Source organism: Stenella coeruleoalba (assembly GCF_951394435.1).
Source record: "Stenella coeruleoalba genome assembly, chromosome: 9".
NCBI lineage: Eukaryota > Metazoa > Chordata > Mammalia > Artiodactyla > Delphinidae > Stenella > Stenella coeruleoalba.
Window position 1 is genome coordinate 64,318,185 of NC_137155.1, and position 23,756 is coordinate 64,341,940.

A 23,756-nucleotide genomic window follows, 5' to 3' on the forward strand; every position below is an offset into this window, starting at 1 on the left:
GTTTGAGGGATATGGGGCAGAAATTGCTTTAGGACTATATGCTTCAGTTATCTTAGATTCATCCATGTGGAATACCTTCCTGATTATGTTAGTAATTGCAGTGTTTTATTTTTTTTTAATGCCTCTGTTATTTGAAAAAGGAGGTGTGATATTTGAAGGAATGTACCTTATAAATAAAAGATCCCTTGAATTCCTGTTACACTTTTATAAGGAAGGGTGACTTACATTTATTGAGCTGTTGAGTTTATGTATTTTAGATACATCATTTCTTTACATTAATAATCTTTGGTGCTTATTAGTTTTATTTTACAGATTAGGGAACTTTTTGCTTATCTACTTTAATATGTTTTAATCTTGAAATTTTTGAATCTAATGTAGCAAAAGAACACTTGTGTATGTTTGAATGGCAAAACCACATTCTTCTGTGACCCATTACTCATAGTAACCGAAGATATACGGACTCATAAGTATTCTAACTGACCAGAATGGAATGTGGGCGTGTCCATGAATGAATATAGTTAGTCTAGTTTTGTATCTTGGGAGTGATATATTTTATTGTGGGGGAAATTATCAGACATATATGAATTTGTGTAATACTATCATTTTTGAGTTTGTTGAAGACTTTTATTTAAAGGGTGAAGGTCTTGTGTTTTGGAAGGCATTTGGCTCATAAATTACTCTTTCAGTGACATAGCATTTAGGTTTAGTGTTACTTCTTTCAATGAGAAATCATTCCTAAGTAGAGAGTTGTGCCTTCTTCCAAATTTAGCTCATGCTTCTTTTGCATACTCAGAAGGATTAAAAAAATTATTATTCTGTTTTAATTAAGCAACTAAAAAGGTTAGATGGAGTTTAGTTCCTTAGTCTGCACTAACTGCTATATCTGTGTTTGCAGGGCAGTCTGTAAACTCCAGCCAGTAATCTGCATGCCTCCTTTGGTTGTGTTCATTTGAAAGAGAATGAATTGTTTTACAGGGTCTTGTGTTTGCTATACTACACTGATTCGAATTAGGAGCATACATTGGGGTTAGAAAAGAGTAGTATTCACGATTCTATGGAAAGGCTAAGATTTCACCTTAAAACTATTATATATTGATATTTAATTAAATAAAACATAAGATTATTTAGGCTTATTTATTTTTCTCTTAGGAAGTGTCTTATGTCTTCAAAGGACTATTATGCCAGTTATCTCTTGCCATCACCCCAAATCTTAGTGGTTGTATTAGTTTTGCTGCTACAACAAATTATTACAAATTTACTGGCTTAACATCACACATATTAATTATCTTCTGTAGGTCAGAAGTCTGATAGGTTTTGCTGGGTTCAAATCAAAGTGTTAGCAGGACTGTGTTCCTTTTGGACGCTCTAGGGAGAATCTGTTTCCTCGCCTTTTCCAGCTGATAGAGGCCGCCTGCATTTTTTGGCCTGTGGCCGAAAAATGTCCATCACTCTGACCTCTGCTTCCCTTGTCACATCTTCTCTGACTCTGAGCTTCTGGGGCGCTCTTCCCTCATAAGGACAATTGCCCTTTTGAGGCCCACCCAGAAAATCCAGGATAATCTCTCCATCTCAAGGTCATTAATTTAATCACGTCAGCAAAGTCTCTTTTGCCATGTAAGGTAACATATTCACAGGTTCATGGGATTAGGACAATGAACAACTTTGGGGGACCATTATTCTGCCTACCATAGTGGTTAAAAAAACCACCACATTATTTTCCATGATTCAGTGGCTTAGCATTTGGGCTCAGCTGGGCTGGACTTCTGGTGTCCCCTGCAGTCGTATAGGAGTCTGTAGTGATATACAGATTACCCAGGACTGGATGGTCTAAAATAGCCTTCCTCTCAGGTCTGGTGGTTGATGCTGGCTGTCAGCTGGGCCATGTGTCTAGCAGGCTTAACCTGGGCTTCTTCTTGTGGAGGCAGTGTTCCAAGAGAGTGAGAGCAGAAACTATAAGACCTCTTGAGGCCTGGGACTGGAAGTCACATACACAGTATCACTTCTGCTGCGTTTTAATGGTCAAAGTGAATCATAAGGCCATCCCAATTCAAATAGCTTTTGATGGAAGCAGAAAAAAATTTGTGGCCATTTAAAATCTCATACAACTAACTTAACACATTTTATTCCCCCTTTAATGTTCATATTACGTCCGTAATTAAATTTTGACATGGGGGTGTTCATTTGGTGAATCTTGACTTAATTACTTAGGATTTCACTTTTGAAATGTATTTAACTGTTATCGTACATGGTGGCAATTAGTGATTTTAGAAGATATCTGAAGTTTTCTGAACCTTTGACGAGACTTGTGTTTTAACGCTCTGATATACGTAGAAACTGCTTGAACGAACCCGTGCCAGACGCGAGAATCTTCAGAGGAAAATGGCTGAGCGGCCCACCCCAGCAGCAAGATCTGCGACTCACGCCAAGCGAGTCAGGGAGCCACTTTCAGAAACAAGTAACCAGCAGCCCCTGTCTGGTGGTGAAGGTAAAAGGCTTTGTGGGGAAAAGTAAACTTGGCATTTTTTAAAAGGAGATAAGCGCCAAGCGTTTTATTGTTCATGCAGAAGAACCAAGGTCTTTAGGAGACAGATGGAATAGCCTCTGGGAGAAAGATCAGCGTGTTGTATTCCAGGCCTATTATATTAGGCCTAGAACCTATCAGGCCAGAGCAGAATTTCTTAACAAATATTTCAGATTAACTGGTTGAACTTTATTTTCCTCATTCCAAAATTATCCTTAAAACCTCTCAGGGAAGAATAATAAAGGAGCACTGGGGCACTTACACTGCCGTGGTATAGAGTTTATCTACCCCAACAGGTGCCAGTGCAGCTGACCACCGGGTTCAGATGTACCTGTGGCGTGAGCAGGGCAACAAAAGGCAGACCTGCCTGCAGATGCTTGTAATTTGATGAGCCTTTTCATCCTCTGTCTGCTGAACCATCTCTCTCAGGCTGGACACAAAGTACAGGTTGTTAATCTACAGAACTGGTGAAATTAAACAGAAACAAAATTAAGCAACCCCCCGCCCCCAACAAATCCACACGCACCTGGAAGCTTGTCTGATTCTTTCCTAAATCCTGGTATCCTCAGCCTACGTCAGTCAGCTGGCTTAATCTTTTCCTAGCATTTGAAATAATCTGGAGATGATCATTTCCCTTAGTATAAATTTAAAATACACATAGAAAAAGAGTATTACAGAGGACAAAACCAATATTACAAAAGTGATGAGGGCATAGTGCTGGCTCCCATTATTTTGTGAGCTAACCATAGAAGGAGAGTTTATTTTTGTGTGTTAATACATTTTGAAGGGAGGGAATACCGTATATATTACATAGGAAATAGAGGCCTGGCTCCAGTCCAGGATCTCTTCATCGTGGCATGGGTTTATGCAATCAAATATTGAGTACTATGTACTTGAAAACTAGTGGTTGGAACTGTGTTTTGATGCTTAAATGGAAAGATTTACTGTTATAAGCAATGTAAACTCAAAGAATTCTTTACTTTCAGATAATGAAGCATGTTAAATAGGAATACGTCCAAAAAATGATGAGATAAGTTTGTTGAAAATATACCCTTAAATGAGTTGCAGAAGACTGGAAAGTTTCATGATGTACATTTAATTAGATTGATGTTTATGAGGGCAATCATGACTTCCCACTAATCATACTTCGGTTACTACCAGAACAAGAACACTTGGTTAGACAGCCAATGAAACTGACCTCTTATGGAATTTACATTCCTACCTTTTAAAGTATTAGTTTTCGAGGAGATATATTAAAACTCATTCTTGGGTAAAAATTATATGCCTTGTGTTTGAATAGCTCCTTTTTCTTTTAGGACTTTTAAATTTATTTTATAGGTGTTCGTGGAAGTTTAAAATGTAAAATGTTGTTAAACGCTTGTGCCAGTGAATTTGTTTGGTATTGACCAGATAATTCAGTCAGGTTTTCGTTCTCTGCCTCCTAAACCTCAAGCCAGGTGCCCTTCTACCCTTGTTTACTATTGTTCATGAAAGATTGTTTTTAAAAGCAGAAAGCTTGTGTCTACTCTTAGCTCAGCTATGTCACTTTAAGCAGGTAACTTGATTTCTCTGGGCCTGATTTTTCTTATTTAAAAATGTGGTGATTGGGCTGTATGATCTTTAAAATCCCTTAGAATATTTGCTTATTCTGTGTGTGTACACTTTTTATCTCCTGGTGTCTTAAGACCACATAGAATATTATGCATACCTCTTGAGGATGTTATTTGAAGATTTTTTTCATTAAGGTTTTTTTAAACCATAAATTATATGTTTGTTTAAAGGGAAATCTCTTATATCAGATTTCTAAGTTACCGAAAGAAAGTAGAATTTTACGTATTTCTTGTTGTGAGTAAAATCATTTAAAGGAACAGAGAGACGGTGTTTTATTAATTTGTACCTACTGTAAGTTTTTTATGCTGCGAGGAATTACAGAATTTTTATTTTTTTGTCATTTTTAATCTAGAGAAATCTTGCACAAAACCATCACCATCAAAAAAACGCTGTTCTGACAACACTGAAGTAGAAGTTTCTAACTTGGAAAATGAAAAACCGGTTGAGTCAGCTTCTGCAAAACCTTGTTCTCCAAGTCCTATGTCTCCTCAGGCGCAGCCACAAGCGCCACAAACGCCAGCTGGTGTCAGTGATTCTGTGGCCGCCCCGGCATCGCTGCTGGGAGTGAGGAGAGGGCTAAACTCAAGATTGGAAGGAACTGCAGCCTCCTCAGTCAAAACACGAATGCAAAAGCTGGCTGAGCAGCGGCGTCACTGGGATAGTGATGATGTGACAGGTATAAACCATGTGAATGGTGTGGTCCTTAAATCTGTGTCAGTACGATTCAACTTGGTATGTTGAAAATTTTATGTATCAGTTAACACATGAAAGGTCAACGCTTTTGATCTATATCCTGAGTATCCATTGCTCACAAATGGTTTGTATATCAATATATATTTGTCAGTTGGTTGTGTTCTCATCGAAGTAGATGATGATGAGGTTCTTAGACTGGTTCACAAAACCCTGGTCTTGTAACGGAACCATCTTATATTCGCAATAAAAACAGGAGAGAATAAACTATACTCTTGGCATTATCAGCATTGCTGCCCTTCAGCTCTGTATTCAAGAAATCCTATTTCATGGATTCACTAATTAAATAAACTTGAGTGACTAAGGTATGCAATGCTGTTCAATAGGGGAGAAAGAAAACTTCAGAAAACATTTCTAGAGCACCTGCAAAGCATGTTTTCATGCTAAGATGCCAGAGACAGATAAAGTGACCTGATCTTTGCCTTTCATGGGTCCATAATCTGATGGAGAGCTTATCTCCTACCTTGTTACATAAAAAGCCTTGGGATGACTTACAAAAATACCTATATTAAAAATGGGAAAAATGAAGAAATCAAGGTGAAGAGAAGGAAAAACAAAGTGAAGGGTAAAGTTAGTTTATTAAATACAGGCCTTAAGGTCCTCCTCACTTGCTAGAGATGGTTCTGAACTTGCTAGCAGCCAGTGCAGAGAGGTGAAATGCTATCAATTACATGACTAATGTTTATTAAAAAACAAAACAACAGAGCCGTGGTTGGCACTAAGACCTAAGAGAACTTTCTTCCCTGGGTCCTAAAGATAACTGTGGGAGCTAGTGAAGGTGTAAGGTTTCTCAAGGTAGGCAGATAGCTGGCTCCAGGCTCATTTCAGTAAATGCAGTTCTAAAGTGAGCCAGCACAGTGCAGGTAGACAGCTGGGTGACGACTGGGCCTTACCCGAGGAAGCCAAGCTTTGGCTTTCAGCCCAGCTCCTATGGATCAGAATCATTCAGACCACTGGATTGGAATCTCAGGAGTGCGGTGGAGCCCTGGGGTGTGCTTTTTATCCCTTCCTTCCTTCCTTCCTTCCTTCCTTCCTTCCTTCCTCCCTCCCTCCCTCCCCCCCTCCCTCCCTTCCTTCCTGCCTTCCTTCCTTTCTCTTTTTTTAAAGCTCTGTAGGTAATTCTGACACATAGCCAGAATTAAGACCAAGTGATCTGAGGAAATGGATGGGCTACATATATTTCAGGCAGTCTTCCATAAATATCAATTCTTTTAACTGAAATTTTGATAAGTATTGGACAGAAAAACATTTAAGATGATCCCTTCTGGCAGTGATGATAATCTCAAGGGCAAACACTTACTGTGTGAAATGCTAGGTGTTCTAAATATTTTAAAATTCTAATGTAGGGCTTCCCTGGTGGTGCAGTGGTTGAGAGTCCGCCTGCCGATGCAGGGGACGCGGGTTCGCGCCCCGGTCCGAGAAGATCCCACAATGCCGTGGAGCGGCTGGGTCTGTGAGCCATGGCCACTGAGCCTGAACGTCCGGAGCCTGTGCTTCGCAGGAAATCTTTTCTGGAGAGGCCACAACAGTGAGAGGCCCGCGTACCACAAAAAAAAAAAAAAAAATTCTAATGTAATATAGCATTTAATTCTTACAACAATCTTATGACATACATACTACTTTTTCTTCATGTTGTAGAAGAGAAGACTGGGTTCAGAGAGACTAAGGCGCCTGCCTACAGTCAGCAGCAGCTAAAATGCAAACCCCAGTTGTCTGACTCTAGGGCTCAACTTTTATGACCTGCCTGATGTTTTGGGGCGTGTTTACAGGGTGCTGATAGTTCACGTTGTAAATTATAACTATTTATTTTAGTGGTGGGTGGGGTTAACCATGCTTCTTTATAATGTCTGAGGAGGCTAACCAGTAAATGTGCCTGAATAGAAGAACGTTCTGTTTCTGTTTTGTAGGGAATATCTATGGGCAGAGGACTGGAGATTTTCCTTTTAAAAAAAAGAAAGAGGGTTGTGATTTAGTGCATGATCAAGAATACAACCAAGGCCCTAAACATTCTAGAGAAGGAAGCTTTGCAGCAGTGATTTCGAATATGTTGAAAGCAAATGTTAACAAATGTCCACCTCGACCTTGAAAATAAATCTCATTAAAGCATCATAGCCTGTCTAATTTTAAGCATTGAAACTTATGAATAAAGTGTGATGAATGATTTAGTGAGTACTATACAGGACTGTGGGTATAGCCAATTAAAGGTTTGAGGGATTATTCCAAAATATAATTTATCTGAAGCCTTTCTTTCTGACAAAGAATAGTTAGAGGAGCTAGAGCTATTAAGCCCATTCCTAAAACATAACAGTAAAACTGTCGTCTACTTAGAGGACAGTGCTTATTCTAAAGAAAATGATGAAGGTATGCAAAAAGGTATTGTAGGGAGGGTGGTGGTCAGGAAATCTTTTCTGGAGGAGGCAGAGATAATTAACCTGGACTTTGAGGGGCAGCTGGCTTCAGACAGTGGAGATATTCTAGGCAAAAACAACAGAACGGTTGAAAAGCACAGAGGTACCGTGAGCATACTGTGTGTATAAAGAGTAGGTATTCTGGTATATAGTTCATGTGGTAGAAAAGCAAGAGATGAATTTGAAGAAAGCAGCCGGGTCCAGAGCATTTGGAATTTAAGCAGGAGGTGATAGAGAGGAACTGAGAGAGTTTAAGTAGGCAAATGTTTTAGAAAGGTCACTCTGGGCGTCAGAATTGAGGAGGGATTGACGAGGGCAGAGATTCCAAGCAGGAACACCAGTTAGAAGGCCAATGCTGTAATTCAGGCATAATGATGAAGGCCTGTGAAAGTGGAGAGGAGGCTGCATTTGAGAGATTTAGGAGATAGAATCTGTGGGACTTAATGACTGGGTGGTAGATGGTAAGGGAGAAGGGAGGAAGAGGCGTGATGAGGAGGAATGTGTTGGGGGCAGTTTCAACTTCAGATATATTATTTGCGGTGTCCGTGGGATAGTCAAATGGAGGTAGCTGGTAGTTAGAAGGAGACCACGAAGGACAGGCCGCAAAGACAGAACTAATAGAGGATGATGTCACGTGGAAATACAAGGCCCACAAAGTGTGTGGGCATCTGGTGAAAATAGCAAAAGCAACTTCAGGGCAGTGGTGTAGGCAGAAGGCAGGTTGAAGGGAGTTGAGTGGTGAGTGAATATAGTGCAGGGAAAGAGGGACAGTACCTAAAAGGGGGTATACATTGATGAGAGGATGTTTGGGTTTAGCTTTAAGATGAGAGAGACTTGAGCATATTTATGTGTAGAAAAAAAAGTTTGTAGAAAGGAAGAAGGGGTTATTTGGAGCGAGATCCCTGAGAAGGTTTTGGAGGAGTAGAATTGAGAATTCTGGCAGAATTATAAGCCTTGGACAGCAGGAGGGCTATCTGTTCCATTGGCTGAATTTTTGGAATAGATAGTGCCGTGAACTTTGACTGCCCTGTATACTCTATGCATACAGGCCTTCGTAAGTTAAGTATTGCTTATTTGAGATTTATCTCCCAATGAAGTAACTGTGCAGAAAAACATATTAGTCTAACCCTGTGCTATCCAATACCATAACCGCTAGCAATATGTAGCTTTTAAACTTAAATTAATTAAAATGAAATGAAGTTTCTTATTGCTCTTACCACAATTCAAATGCTCACTAGCCATATGTGGCTAGTTGTTACTGTATTAGACACCATGGATATAGAACATCTCCATCATTGCAGAAGGTTCTGTTGTACAGCACTGGTCTAATACATTTTTAAAACAAATATGTTGAATATGTAATCTTAAGTTGTGCAGTGTTATAACATCATAAATTAATCCTAAAAATATAACCTAAATCTATGGTGTCTTATAGATTCATAATCCATCAAATAATTGAAAAAAAATAGGTGTAACAAAGTGTTCTTTTTTTTTTTCTTTTTTAAATTTGGATTAAGTATCTGATTTGAAAATATATTGTCAAATTTAAGCAGTTTGGTAGTTTCATGCATATGAGAAAAGCTTTTTTTTTTTTTTTTGAGTGATCCCTTTATTACACACATATATAACTCATGAATTTTAACTTCTAAAACATTTTCAGATGATATACACGAAAGCTCACCCTTCTCAGCAATGCCATCAGAGGCTACCTCCCCTCCCAAACCATCCCTTTCAGATGCCTCAGCAACTCCAGTTGGGAGAAAGGGCCGTCTAGCCAACCTTGCTGCAACTATTTGCTCCTGGGAAGATGATGTAAAAAACTCATCTGCAAAGCAAAACAGTGTCCAAGAACAGCCTGGTACCACTTGTTTATCCAAATTTTCCTCTGCAAGTGGAGCATCTGCTAGGATCAATAGCAGCAGTGTTAAGCAGGAAGCTACATGCTGTTCCCAAAGGGATGGCGATGCCTCTTTGAATAAAGCCTCATCCTCGAGTGCTGTGGGTGCATCTTTGATTAATGTTGCAATTTCCAGCTCTGGGGTAAGTATATATAATTTTGGTCTTTGGAAACTTTTTTTGTTGTTATGAGTCATAATTTATATATATGTGTAGGTATGCATTTTATAACTTTTATATAGGATGTTTATATGTATTTTTAGAGTATTTCATAGAAAGCAAAAATCATAAATTTGGTATTCTGTCCCAAGATAAATGAGCAATTGACAACTAAATTACACTAATTTAATGTAACTCCAAAGTATATACTATGGAATGGTGGAACCTCTTCTTAGTCATCAGGGAGAGCCTGAAAATTACTTTCTCTATTAGAATGCTCTATGTATGTGTATAAATACAAGAAAGACATCAAATATCTCTGAAAACTATAGCAGTAGTTACCTCTAGAAGGCAATTGTCAAGGGTGGGCGTGATACCTTTACTGTATATTGTTTTGAAATGTTTGAAAGATTACCTTGCCCATGTGTTATCTCAACGTTTTTTAAAAAAATATGAAAAAACCAAAACAGAAAAAAATGTTGTGTTTCTGAGCATTATCTTTAAGTGTAGAGCCAGGTTTTGGAATTAGACAGACCTGCATTCAATCCCAGCCCTTCCACATAATTAGAATTGTGGCTTTGGAGAGTTACTTAATCTTGCAAAACTTTATTTTTCCATTTGTAAATTGGGAAAGAAAGGGTTTGGGAGGATTAAATGAGATAATGTGCATAAAGCACTTAGTATGGTGCTTGGCACATAGTAAGTACTTAATAACTTATAGTTCACCTTCAAGTACATGATACAATTTTGTCAAGTTAATATTGATTTAATTAAAATGCAAATATATAGGTAATTTGACCTAATACAGTTAACATTTATAAAGGTACTAGTGTGATAATATAAAAGAAATTGTTTTTTAAAATAGTGAGTGACCCTATCCCTCGTAGTAAATTACCTATCAGTATATTATGCAGACTAAACTACATATTATAATTTGAATAATGGCATTTTCTAAGTTAATTTTTTTCAAACCTTTCAAATTGGTCTGATCTATTAGAGAGTAAGAAACTTTTTTTCATGAGTTTACATAAAGGCTACCGAGCATATAGGATATGAGTTGTTTTTTTATAGGAACTACCTTTAGATATTGTGAATGTTGTTATTTACCCTAAGTATTATCATGTTTCAGAAAGCTACTTCTTCCCCAGTGAAATCTTCTACTACATCCATCACCAGTGCTAAAAATTGTGAGGTACAAAATCCTGAACTACTTCAAAAAACCTCTGTTAGTCCTCTTAAAACAGAGGTGTCAAAATCAACTGAGAAGTCACCTGTATCCCGGACAGTTCGGCCCAAGGAGGAACTAAACAGAGAAATTTGTCTGCAATCTCAACCTAAGAACAAATCTACAACACCAGGTAACATATTTTTAAAAAAATCTAAAGTACTGCTGACTATTTTCAGTGTGTCTGTTCTTAGCATTTTAAATATCCAATTGTTCATGGTACAGTGTTGGTTTGCCAGGGCAAATGCCTGAACATATCAAGTGAGACTTATTCAAAGTCAGCTTTAATTGATTGAATGAATGTTCATTAATGTAGACTAGCCCAGTTACTGGTCAGTGTTTAACTTGTTACATTTTAACAGTTTAAACATGCTTTTTTCTAGAATGACCATGCTAGATACTTTCTTCTATACTTTTTGATGCAGACAAAGCATATACAACTGGAAATCACATTTTAAGGATATAATGGAGAAGCGTTCTTATAACCAAGCGTGCAAAGCAGTGCTTCTCAAACTTCACTATGAAAGCACCCATAGTAGCAAAGGGAAGGGAATATGTATACAAATGACTCCACTCCCATTTAATTTATATGTGTGTATATTGTATGCGAATGTATACATAAGAAAATTCAATTTTACTATGGTAAACTGATGCTCCAGGAAGTCCATATTTATCTTGTGGTGACTTACACCTTCTGGTATACCCCCGCATGCTATTGGTTGAGAAACATAGGACTAAAAAAATATGGTTCAAATATAGGGTAATATAGTGTACTTTGAGCTATATTCTTTTTCATTAGAATTGCTTTCGGAAAGACTGTGTTAATTCTACATTTTAACTTCTTAAAAATACAATCTCTCCAGAAATAATAGTTCGTCATAAAAGAGAAGTAGTCAGAGAGATGAGAGTGGGGAATCCATTAGTTATGGGGTAAGTAGAAACCAGCAGTCAGTTTCCAGATGAGCCAAAATGAGAACTGGAAACAATAGCAAAATCCCCATGTGAAATTGGACTATGACGCCCAATTTTCTAAAGACTTATGGCGTAGATAAGAACGACATAAAGGGCATTGTTGGGAATTCCCTGGTGGTATAGTGGTTAGGACTCGGCACTTTCACTGCTGGACATGGGTCTAATTCTGCCCTTCACCTGTTTTTGCAAATAAAGTTTTATTGGAACACAGCCATGCCCATTTACTGTCTGTGGCTGCTTTCATGCTTCAGTGCAGAGTTGAGTAGTTGTAACAATGGCCATATGGCCTGCAAAGCCCCAAATATTTACTCTTTGGCTATTTATGGGAAAATGTTTGCCAGTTAATGATATAGGTAACCTCCTTTTATGTAGTGCAACCCTAGCATTCTTATAATGGAGGTGGTATATATCCCATTTGTTTTATTTTAAATGGATCTCATACTATTTTAAATGAGTACTGTTTTAAGACTTTATAAAATCAAGACATCCTTTGATAAAGTAGATTATCCCTAATTATTATTTTTGAAAGAGAAAAAGGATTTAATCACTGGATTTCCATGTTAGACTTCCTAAAAGCAAGAAAATAAATTGGGCTGTAGAAATATTAGCAGTTGGGTTATCATGGCCAGGATACTTGGTTGTTAGGGTTATTATTAGTGCACATACAGTCAATTTCCAATCATCTAGGTTCTGATTATTTAGTTTAAGGGTTTTCTAATCCCTACTGTCCTCTTACTCTACTTTTTAAAAATTCTTCTTCTTGTTTTTCTTAAAGAATTAAATCCTATAAAACAAATTTTAGGACATGGAATTAAACAGTGTGGTAAAAAAACTTTTTTTTTAAGTTTTCTTTTTTTTTTTTTTTTTTTTTTTTTTGTGGTACGCGGGCCTTTCACTGTTCTGGCCTCTCCCGTTGCGCAGCACAGGCTCCAGACGCGCAGGCTCAGCGGCCATGGCTCACGGGCCCAGCCGCTCTGCGGCATGTGGGATATTCCCGGACCGGGGCACGAGCCCGCGTCCCCTGCCTCGGCAGGCAGACCCTTAACCACTGCGCCACCAGGGAAGCCCTTTTTTTAAGTTTTTTGAACTATTTTCTTTCTGTTTACTTTCTGAATGAATATTCCTAGTAGAATCAAAGCATTTTGGAGCTGAAATGGATTTAGAACTTTTCCCATAGAAATCATAATTGTTACTTATTCTAAACAGCCTCCCAAAAATGTGTGCATTTTTAGGAGGAGCAGGAATTAAGCCTTTCCTGGAACGCTTTGGAGAGCGTTGTCAAGAGCACAGCAAAGAAAGTCCAGCTCGTAGCACACCCCATAGAACTCCCATTATCACTCCAAATACAAAGGCCATACAAGAAAGATTATTCAAGCAAAACGCATCTTCATCTACTACTCATTTAGCACAACAGCTCAAGCAGGTATGGCTTACTGCTTTTAACGTTATTCATTACATGGTCTGAGCATAGAACCTAGAAGTCAAACTGTGAATTCTGACTCCAGTCTTTTTGACTGGAGATAAATAGCATCTTGATTCTCTGTATCACTTATTTCAAATTAGAAATATTATTGTCCTATATTCTGTGTGTATTGTGAATTTTTTAACCTGAAAACTGAGGACAAGGTTAGTAGAATTTGAATATTATTAAACATATTTTTGGCTCTTGTGTAAAATAGAGCTTTTGATGATTTTAGGAACGTCAAAAAGAACTAGCATGTCTTCGTGGCCGATTTGACAAGGGCAGTTTATGGAGTGCAGAAAAAGGCGAAAACTCAAGAAGCAAACAACTAGAAACCAAACAGGTAATGTAAACAAGAAATGTAAAAGTGAACTTGTTACCAAAGTAGTGCTGGGATTTAACTTGTGGTTCTGTATTGTAAAATAATTCTTAATATACTATCTTGTTCCAATTAACTATGCAGCTTTCCATTCATAAACTCCTTAAATGTTCATGCCAACTTTGCTTTTCTCTTGTGATATTTTGCCATTTAATGGAACTTTTAACCATGTTTACTGATGACCTACTTAAAATCAAATTTAAAAGGTATTCTCATCATTCAGTTGATTTCAGATTCCTTTTAACATTCTATTTAGATGCTGGTTTTCAAATGTTTCTCAGAATCTACTTTTCTCATTAATGATTATATATCTCTCTCCAAATACCATACTTTTAGACTATCTGTAATTCTTTCAGTCACCAAATACCTCCCAGATTTCTCTTTACTCATATTACTTCTGGTCAAATTTCATTGGTAAGCCTTCAACAAAATCCCTACTGTGTTAAACTATCTTTTGTTTCATCTACATGCCTACTGTGTACAAAATACTGTGTTAGGAGATATATATATATATATGTATATACACATTTTACTTTCAGTTTTATTGAGATATAATTGACATACAGCACTGTAAATGTTTAGTGATTTGACTTACATACATTATGAACTGATTACCACAATAAGTTTAGTGAACCTCCATCATCTCATAGATACAAAATTAAAGAAATAGAAAAAACATATTTTCCTTGTGATGTGAACTCTTAGGATTTACTCTCATAACATACAGCAGTGTTAATTATGTAAATCAGGTTGTACATTATATCTCTAGTACTTATTCATCTCATAACTGGAAGTTTATACCTTTTGACCACTTTCATCCAATTCCCCCTTCCCCTACCCCCTCCTTTGGTAACCACAAAGATGATCATTTTTTCTATGAGTTATTTTGTTTGTTTTTGAAGTATAATTGACCTACACCACTATGTTAGTTCTTGTTGCACAGTACAGTGATTCGATGTTTCTATACATTACAAAATGATCACTACAATAAGTCTAGTTACCATCTGTCACCGTACGAAGATATTACATTATTATTGACTGTATTCCCAGTGCTGTACCTTTCATCCCTGTGATTCATTTATTTTATAGCTGGAAGTTTGTACCTCTTAATTTTCCTGTGTTAGGATGTATTTTTAAGCTAAAAATAATAGAACTATATTTAACGTGGCTACCAGTAGAAATAGAATAATACATTTATTCTTTGAGAAGGATCTATTTTATTTATTTATTTATTTTATCAGTTCCGTTGCTTAACAAATCATGTTTCTCAAGGTCCTGATCTCGACCATTTTTTTTGTCTCACTTGTCCTGGAACATCTCTTTCCCATCCTCATACCTAGCTTCAGTCAATCACAGAAATGCTGATAATGCTTGGCTATTCTGCCCTCATCTCTCTCCTGAACTCTAGTTGAGCTTTGGTTGGCTGGCAGAGCTTTCTATGCTTTGCTGGAATATCTTCCCCATGTAGTCTCTGTCTTCACTTAGGGCTTTACTCTATACTTCCTCATCTAAAACAATCTGGCAGTACCTCCTTGGCTCCTTCCTCTTGTTACTGTGTCTTCCCACCTGCTGGCCTCTAGCACATGCACACATAAGCACACACACATCCAGTGATATATTTTCTAAGTATGTCACCAAGCTTCCTTGTCTTGTGTATTTTCCTCTGCCATTGCCTTAATCATTAACATAGCTTTGTGTGAACACCCTGCTTTTAGTCTGGCTTCTCTCCAGTCCATCTAACCCACTGCTGCTAGAAAAATATTTCTAGAAGGCAGATAGGCATGTATTCCCTTGCTTAAAATCCTGGAGAGCTCCCCGTAGCTAACATCAGAAAAATGTCTAAAGTGCTTGGCTTGATATCTAGAATCATTCCGAAATCTGGCTTCTCTTCCCTGCTCCTCCACATGTGTGTTTCAGTCCTGCCATGCAGACTATTTGTAGTCTCTCAAGTGTACGCATATTTTCAGATCTCTTTGTCTTTGACTTGCTAGTCTCTCTGGATGAAATATCTCTGTGGTGAGCTCCTGCTTCATTAAGAATAGGTTAAATTTTAATTCCCTCTGGAATTTTTTACTTGGCCCTTTTCCCAGTCCCCCTCCTGCTTTTTTGGGCCCATGTCATCCTGTTTTTACCTCACTGGAATATTTATTTTCCTATAATTGTTTTAACTTTGTTTTTCACCACTGTCTATGAGAGCCTTATTCATCTCTGTCTATGTTCTCAGTGCTTGACTCACAGTAGGAGCACAGTAAATTTGTCTTTGGAAGAAGGAATGAATGGGCTAATCCTTCCTATCAGCATAGAGCAAGCTATTATCTGTGATCTTAAAACAAAAACAACTCTTTTGATCTCCTATTCCCCTCCCTTTCTTTGCCTCCTTTTCATCCAGACTCTTCCAAAAGGGTGTCTCTACTTGTATCTTCCAGTTTTTCTCTTCCCTTCTCTCTTGATCTCTCCACTCAGGCTTTCACCACTACCCGTATCAAATTCACCAGTGATCTTCAGTAATCAGTTTTCAGGTGTTTAACTTGACCTATTATTAGCAGCATTTGACATTGTGAATCACTCTCTTCTGTTTGAAGCACCTTCTTCACTTGGTTGCCGGTAGGTCATAGTCTCATGGTTTTCCTTCTACATCTCTGGAAAATAAAAAGCAACCGTTCTTAAATGATTTTTTTGTTAAATGATTCCTGATAAACCTGTGGAATCCCTCCCCAGACAGTTGCACATATACATGTAAAGAAAATTCTGAACACAGTAATGGGGAGTTCAGGGGTCTCCCCACCTCAGAACTCATCTGTGGTACCCACAGAAGGAGCAGCCAGAAGATGGGAGGGAAAAGCAGTTGAGTATGGCGTAACTGAAGTCAAGGGAAGAAAGAGCCTTTCAGAAGGGAGGAGTGGTTGGTATTGCCAAGTGTTTGTTGTCAGACGTAGACTGGACTGAGACCACTGGGTTTTGAAATAAGGAGCTTGTTGTGACTTGGCAGAGCCTTTTAATGAAGTGGTGAGGGTAGAATGCAGGTGGTAGTGGGTGAAGAGCAGGGTCCAGGAGTATAGGCAGTCCTCAGAAGTTTGGTTCTAAAGGGAAGGGAGCAAGGAGGTGGTGGCTAGAAAGGGTTGAGGAAGTGGCGTGTGGTTTTGCTTGTATTTGTTTTGTTCTTTCTGAGGAGACAATTATTTTTTCCCAATATGTGGCTTTCACCTGAATTGGTTTATCTAAAGCTGAACTCTGATGTGGATTTTCATTCTCTCTTGCCTACTGGTCTCTAAAAAAGATTTTACTTACTATTAATTACCAAGAATATGAACTAGCACCGAGGCCTTTTGTGTTCTAAACATGGCTGGACCCTTTCACATTCATTATCTGTTTTGTTCTGAGGAAGCTTATATAGAACAATGACTCTTACTTGTTTCATTTAATGACATGTAAAAAGACAAAATTTATAGTTTTGAGAGGTAAAGTTTATCTCTTCATTTGCTTTTTGCAGGAAATTCACTGTCAGAACACTCCCCTCAGAAAACAAGTTGGTCCAAATACCCCATCACTTCCAGTAACAGAAAAGGTGACAGAAAATCAGACACCAGCACAACCTTCTAGTATAGAACCTACGGGTAAGCGTTTTCTATTTCTCCTTCACTTAAAATGTAGATTTCAGTCTACCATAGTTTTGGAAATTGGATTGGAAAGCAGAAATGCTGTTTTAGTGTAAAAAGAGAGATTCATTTCTTCATTTCCACTTACCTTCTCATTTCTAGCCATGCAATATCCTTCTTCCTTAATTATCTTTCCAGAGTGAGAACGCATACACTTGATGAGAGTGTAAATTACTATAAGTATTTTTTGGAGAAAAATTCAGTAATATCTATTGAATTGTAAAGTGTGTGTGCTCTGCAAGTGTTTCTGTAAGTTGAATTCTTAGAACTAGTGTGCACAGGTGTATGTACAAATATATTAATTGTAGCACCATTTGTAAGAGTAATAAGATTTAAATGACCTAAATGCAGATCAGTAGAAGACTGTAAATAAATTGTGCTAAATACATGTAATCAAGTATTATGTAGCCGCTTAAAATGAATAAGGTAGCTTTGTATGTAATGACATTTAATATATCATAGGCAGTTAAATTAAAAAAAACAGTAGTGGTAAAAAAACATATTACTGAAATTCGCCATCATAACAATTTTTTTTTTTTTTGCGGTACGCGAGCCTCTCACTGTTGCGGCCTCTCCCATTGCGGAGCACAGGCTCTGGACACACAGGCTCAGCGGCAATGGCTCACGGGTCTAGCCGCTCCGCGGCACATGGGATCTTCTGGACCGGGGCACGAACCCGCGTCCCCTGCATCGGCAGGCGTACCCTCAACCACTGTGCCACCAGGGAAGCCCCATCTTAACAATTTTTAAGTGTACAGTTCTGTAGTGTTAAGTATATTCACACTGTTGAGGAACAGATCTCTGGAACTTTCATTTGGCAAAACTGAAACTCTATACCCATTAAACAACAACTCCCCTTTTCCCTCTCCTGAGCCTCTGGTCACCAGCATTCTACATTCTGTTTCTATGAATTTGACTACCTCATATAGATTAGATACCTCATATAAGTGCGATAATATAGTATTTGTCTTTTTGTGTCTAGCATATTTAATTTAGCATAACGTCCCAGGTTTCATCCATGTTGACATGTCACATGTCAAATGTGTGACAGGACTGCCTTCCTTTTTAAGACTGAATAATATTTTATTGTGTAGATATACCATATTTTGTTTATCCATTATCCATTGATGGACATGTGGGTTGCTTCCACCTCTTGGCCATTGTGGATAGTTTTGTTATGAACATGGGTATGCAAATATCTCTTCGAGACCCTGCTTTCAATTCTTTTGGCTGTATACCCAGAAGTGGGATTGCTTGATCATGCAGTAGTTCTATTTTTAATATTTTGAGGAACTATTATGCTGGTTTCCATAGTGGTCACACTATTTACAGTCTCACCAATAGTGCACAAGCATTCTAATTTCTCCACACCCTCATCAACACTTGTTATTTTTTGTTTTCTTGACAGTAGCTATCCTCATAGGTGTGAGTTATTAGCTCATTGTGATTTTGATTTGCATTTCTCCTGTGATTGGAAATGTTGAGCAGCTTTTTGCATGCTTGTTGGCCATTTGTATATCATCTTTGGAGAAGCATCTGTCCATGTCCTTTGCCCATTTTTAAATCAGGTTGATTTTTTGTTATTGAGTTGTAGGAGTTCTTATATTCTGAATATTAACCCCTTGTCAAATACATGATTTGCAAATATTTTCTCACATTCAGTAGGTTGATACACAAAACTTTTTTTTTTAAATTGAGGTGTAATTGGTTGACAATATTATATTAGTTTTAGGTGTACAACATAATGATTAAACATTTTTATAGATTATACTCCATTTTAGTTATCATAAAATATTTTCCATGTGCTGGACAGTATATCCTTGAAACTTACTTATTTTATACATAGTGGTTTGTACCTCTTAATCCCCTACTGCTACCTTGCCCCCGCTCCCAGAAAAGTTTTTAAGTTTGATATAGTCCCATTTGTCTGTTTTTGCTTTTGTTGCCTGCTTTGTGTTATACCCAGGAAATCATCACCAAATCCAATGTCATGAAGCTTTCTTTCTCTCTATGTTTTCTTCTGGGAGTTTTATAGTTTTGAGTCTTACATTATGTCTTTAATCCATTTTGAGTTGATTTTTGGATATGGCATCAGATAAAGGTCCAACTTAATTCTTTGCATGTAAATATCCAGTTTTCCCAACATCATTTGCCCTTTCCCCATTGAATTATCTTGGCAGCCTTGTTAAAGATCATTTGACCATATATGTGAAGTTTTATTTCTGGGCTCTCTCTTCTTTTCCATTGGTCTATATGTCTATCTTTATGCTAGTATCATACTATATTGATTATTATAGCTTTGTAATATGTTTTGAAATCAGGAAATGTCAGTCTTCTAACTTTGTTCTCTTTCAAAATTGTTTTGGATATTCAGGGTCTCTTGAAGTTCCATATGAATTTTAGGACAGACTTTCTATTTCTCCAAAAAGTGCTGTTGGGATTTTGATAAGAATTGCATTGAATCTGTAGATTGCTTTGGGTAGTATTGACATCTTAACAATATTAAGTCTTCCAGTCCATGAACATGGGATGTCTTTCCATCTATTTGTGTGTTTTTTAATGTCTTTCAGCAACATTTTGTACTTTTCAGTATACAAGTCTATCACCTCCTTGGTTAGGTTTATTCCTACGTATTTTATTCTGTTTGATGCTATTGTAAATGGAATTGTTTTCTTAATTTGCTCTTCAGATTGTTCATTGTTAGTATATAGAAATGCAACTGGTTTTTTTGTGTTGATTTTGTATTCTGCATCTTTGCTGAATTTGTATATTATTCTAACAGTTTTTTTGTATGTGGAATCTTTAGAGTTTTCTGTATATAAGATCATGTTATCTGTGAACAGAGATAATTTTACTTCTTTTAAAATTTGGATTCTTTTAATTTCTTTTTCTTGCCTATTGCTCTAACTAGGACTTTTAAAAAGCTATGTTGACTAGAAATGGTGAGAGTGGGCTTATCTCTAGCTTGTCTTGTTCCTGATCTTAGAGGAAAAGCTTTCAATCTTTTACCATTAAGTATAATGTTAGCTGTGGGCTTCTCATATATGGTCTTTATTATGTTGAAGTAGTGTTTTTCTATTGCTAGTTAAGTGTTTTTGTTGACACTTTTTAAAAAGCGAAAAACAAAATGCAGAACAGCATGTATAATATGATCACACTATTTACAATAGCCAGGACATGGAAGCAACCTAAGTGTCCATCAACAGATGAATGGATGAAGAAGATGCGGCACATATATACAATGGAATATTACTCAGCCATAAAAAGAAATGAAATTGAGTTATTTGTAGTGAGGTGGATGGACCTAGAGTCTGTCATACAGAGCGAAGTAAGTCAGAAAGAGAAAAACAAATACCATATGCTAACACATATATATGGAATCTAAAAAAGAAAAAAAAATGGTTCTGATGAACCTAGGGGCAGGACAGGAATAAAGATGCAGATGTAAAGAATGGACTTGAGGACACGGGGAGGGGGAAGGGTGAGCTGGGACAAAGTGAGAGAGTGGCATTGACATATATACACTACCAAATGTAAAATAGATAGCTAGTGGGAAGCAGCGCAATAGCATAAGGAGATCAGCTTGGTGCTTTGTGACCACCTAGACGGGTGGGATAGGGAGGGTTGGAGGGAGACGCCAGAAGGAGAGGATATGGGGATGTATGTATACGTATAGCTGATTCACTTTGTTATACAGCAGAAACTAACAAAACATTGTAAAGCAATTATACTCCAACAAAGATGTTTAAAAAATAAAATAAAATAAGATAAAATAATGGGAAAATTTTTAAAAAGGATATATACATATGTATACATAGGGGGAAAACTGGAAGAACAAATAATAACCTGGTAATATTAGTGTCCCCTTTCTCTTCTAGGGAAGAAGAGAGAGATGGGAAAGTTAAGAGAAGACAGGTGTTTTGGGGGATTCTCTACTTTATGCATTTCTGGATTTGAAATGCATAGCTTTATAATCAGAAAACAAGATATGTAAGATTCCTTAATTGAAAAACTCTAAGTTTTTATATATATATTCATATGGTTTTTCCTTAAATTTTTTTAGGTTTTACTGAATGTGAAATGACGAAGTCTAGCCCTTTGAAAATAACATTGTTTTTAGAAGAGGAAAAGTCCTTAAAAGTAACATCAGACCCAAAGGTTGAACAGCTGACTGGTTGGTTTTTGTTGTTTTCATTCCTTGTCTCTTATTAACTCTGGACACGCTAGAATTAGTATTCTCATATTCAAATATGCAGTGTTCTATATTTCAAAATATGATTTTATAATATTCTTTTTTTTTTCCCCACTCGGAAATACTCTAGCTTTCACAAATTACAGTACTGTGAACAGTTATCTTTAGGTCCCAGGCTCCTGTGAAAATCTGATTAAGGCTATCACTCACTTTCAAAGGGAAAGGAAATGTGCTGCCCTTCCACACTCTGCATGTATGGTTAGAGGAATCAGTGGCCCTTGAAGTTTATTTGTGACCCCTGCCCTAAGTGATGTTAATATTTTCCTATTATTGACTGCAATGTGAAAGGGCAGTTCCCAACAATAGAAAAAGAATTATTTGAAAAAATATTTTTTGTAAATCTGAAGCTTTTGGCTATTATCTTGCAGTCTGGGTTTTTAATATTCTTTCTTAAACCCAAAGAATTGAATCAGCTTTTGATAGTTCCCACCTTTATTACTTAGAAAATGTTATTGGAACTTTATATTAGTAGTATTCTATTTCTTTTTGTTTTGTTTATTTAGGAGGTACTTTTTCATAGGCCTTTTTCTTCCTGTTTATTGAGTAAGCATATGAATGTTAGGTCTTCTCTGTTATCCGTTTAATTCTTAAAGGTCTGAATCACAGTATTTACCTGTTGGAATATTTTTCAGAGGTGGTACGTGAAATTGAGATGAGTGTGGATGATGATATCAACAGTTCAAAAGTAATTAATGACATCTTCAGTGATGTCCTAGAGGAAGGTGAACTAGATGTGGAAAAGAGCCAGGAGGAGATGGATAATGCAGATGCAGAAAGCAGCGAACAGGAAGATGCACTGAATATCTCCTCGATGTCTTTACTTGCTCCATTAGCACAGACAGTTGGTGTGGTAAGTCCAGAGGTAAGAAAGGACTAAATGTAAACAGGCCCAGCACATAAAGAAACTAAGTAGAATTGGGGTCCCTTTTTGTTTTAGTTGGTGCATGGGGATTTGGCACTCAGTAGCCAGGGGTATTTTGCAAACCTGATGTTAATTCTCTTAAAAGAGAGCTTAAAACTCTTCGGTGGTTTCTTTTTGCCCTTAGATGAAATCCAAACTGTAACATGGCTTAAAAGGCCAGACATTTGGGCTCAAATCCTGGCTCTGCCATGAAGCGATGTTTATGGGCCAGGTTATTTAACCTCTTTGCCACAGTTAAATGTTAAATTAGGTTAAAAATAGTACCTACATCATGGGGGTGAAGTGCATATTAGGTCATATTAGTATATTAGTATTTAGCACCAGATAGATAACTAACATTTATTGAGAGCTAACTCTACTGTTATAAGCTATCACCCTAAATTGAATAGCTGCACCTTTTTTTGGAGATTGATTCAATTAGAAATATTTTTTAAAAAGAGTTACAAGTGTAGGCTTCAGCTGTCTTTGAACTTTTATTCGTATACATTTTAGGAACTTATTTAAGTTTGCCTTGTTTTTATGATGAATCGGTCAACTTATTGGATGTTTATTTTCTAGTAATAAAGTCATTCAATTCCTCAGGTTTCTCATTTAGAATCAATGTCATCCATAAAATCTAATATCTGATGTGCCTTCCTGCAGAATTTAGTTTCTTCGCCTAGCTGGGAATTGAAAGACACCAGCATAAGTGATGAAAGTCCAAAGCCAGGAAAATTCCAAAGAACCCGTGTCCCTCGAGCTGAGTCTGGTGATAGTATAGGTCATGAAGGTCATGATCTTCCTTACAGGTGAGAACATCTTAGAAGACATTCACTCACTAAGGGTCATGGTTTAGATTGACATAACAAGTTTTGTTATTTATAATTATAGTGTTATTAGTATTAATCTTTATAAAACTTTGAAATAGCTTTGGGAAGACTCTCTTTCACCCAATGGCATTTTCCATTCTAGTGAAGTGTTCTACTGATATGTTGCAATATCAATATTCTGCTGATATGTTCAACAAAGGATAGTGCTTAGTGTGTTGCTGGATTTCTAATAGAGTATAACTTATTTCCTGAAGCATTGATGCATATAGATCTCAAAGAGTCAAAGAAACAGACCGTCCTTCAATAAAGCAGGTGATTGTTCGGAAGGAAGATGTTACTTCAAAATTGAATGAAAAAAAGAATGGCTTTCCTTGTCAGGTTAACATCAAACAGAAAATGCAGGTATGTACTGTGGAAAGGGGATTTGGAAGGTTGACAGCGTGAGATGGTGAGCTCCTTGAGGACAAGAGCCCAGCCTTATTCATCTCTGTATCCTGAGTGACTAGGACAGTGTGTGACATGTAGGAGCTCAGGAGCTTACTCCTGAATTCAGTTTGAGAAAAGTCCTCTTTTTTTGGTGCATAGTCTAGAAACTTGAACAATGAAACTGTAACATTTTGACTTCCCTCTCTGGAGATTTTGGAAATTACCCAATTGGATAAATTATAATTAAAGTTTAAATAAAGTGAAAATGGTGATTAAAAATGTGAGTTTTTCTCCTCCTTTCATTGGTT

General features: G+C 37.1%; 1 protein-coding gene across 2 annotated transcripts in view; it reads left to right on the top strand.

Moving 5' to 3' along the window:
* Positions 1 to 23,756, top strand: part of ANLN (anillin, actin binding protein) — a 54,843-nt gene that overhangs the window by 3,945 nt on the left and 27,142 nt on the right. For both annotated transcript variants that reach the window (XM_079931079.1, XM_079931080.1), the window contains exons 2-12: positions 2,332 to 2,485; positions 4,485 to 4,808; positions 8,951 to 9,330; positions 10,475 to 10,703; positions 12,775 to 12,965; positions 13,240 to 13,347; positions 16,874 to 16,997; positions 21,103 to 21,213; positions 21,924 to 22,153; positions 22,856 to 23,001; positions 23,277 to 23,424. In XM_079931079.1, the coding sequence (XP_079787205.1) occupies positions 2,332 to 2,485; positions 4,485 to 4,808; positions 8,951 to 9,330; positions 10,475 to 10,703; positions 12,775 to 12,965; positions 13,240 to 13,347; positions 16,874 to 16,997; positions 21,103 to 21,213; positions 21,924 to 22,153; positions 22,856 to 23,001; positions 23,277 to 23,424 (2,145 nt within the window). The remainder of the gene's footprint in view (positions 1 to 2,331; positions 2,486 to 4,484; positions 4,809 to 8,950; positions 9,331 to 10,474; positions 10,704 to 12,774; positions 12,966 to 13,239; positions 13,348 to 16,873; positions 16,998 to 21,102; positions 21,214 to 21,923; positions 22,154 to 22,855; positions 23,002 to 23,276; positions 23,425 to 23,756) is intronic.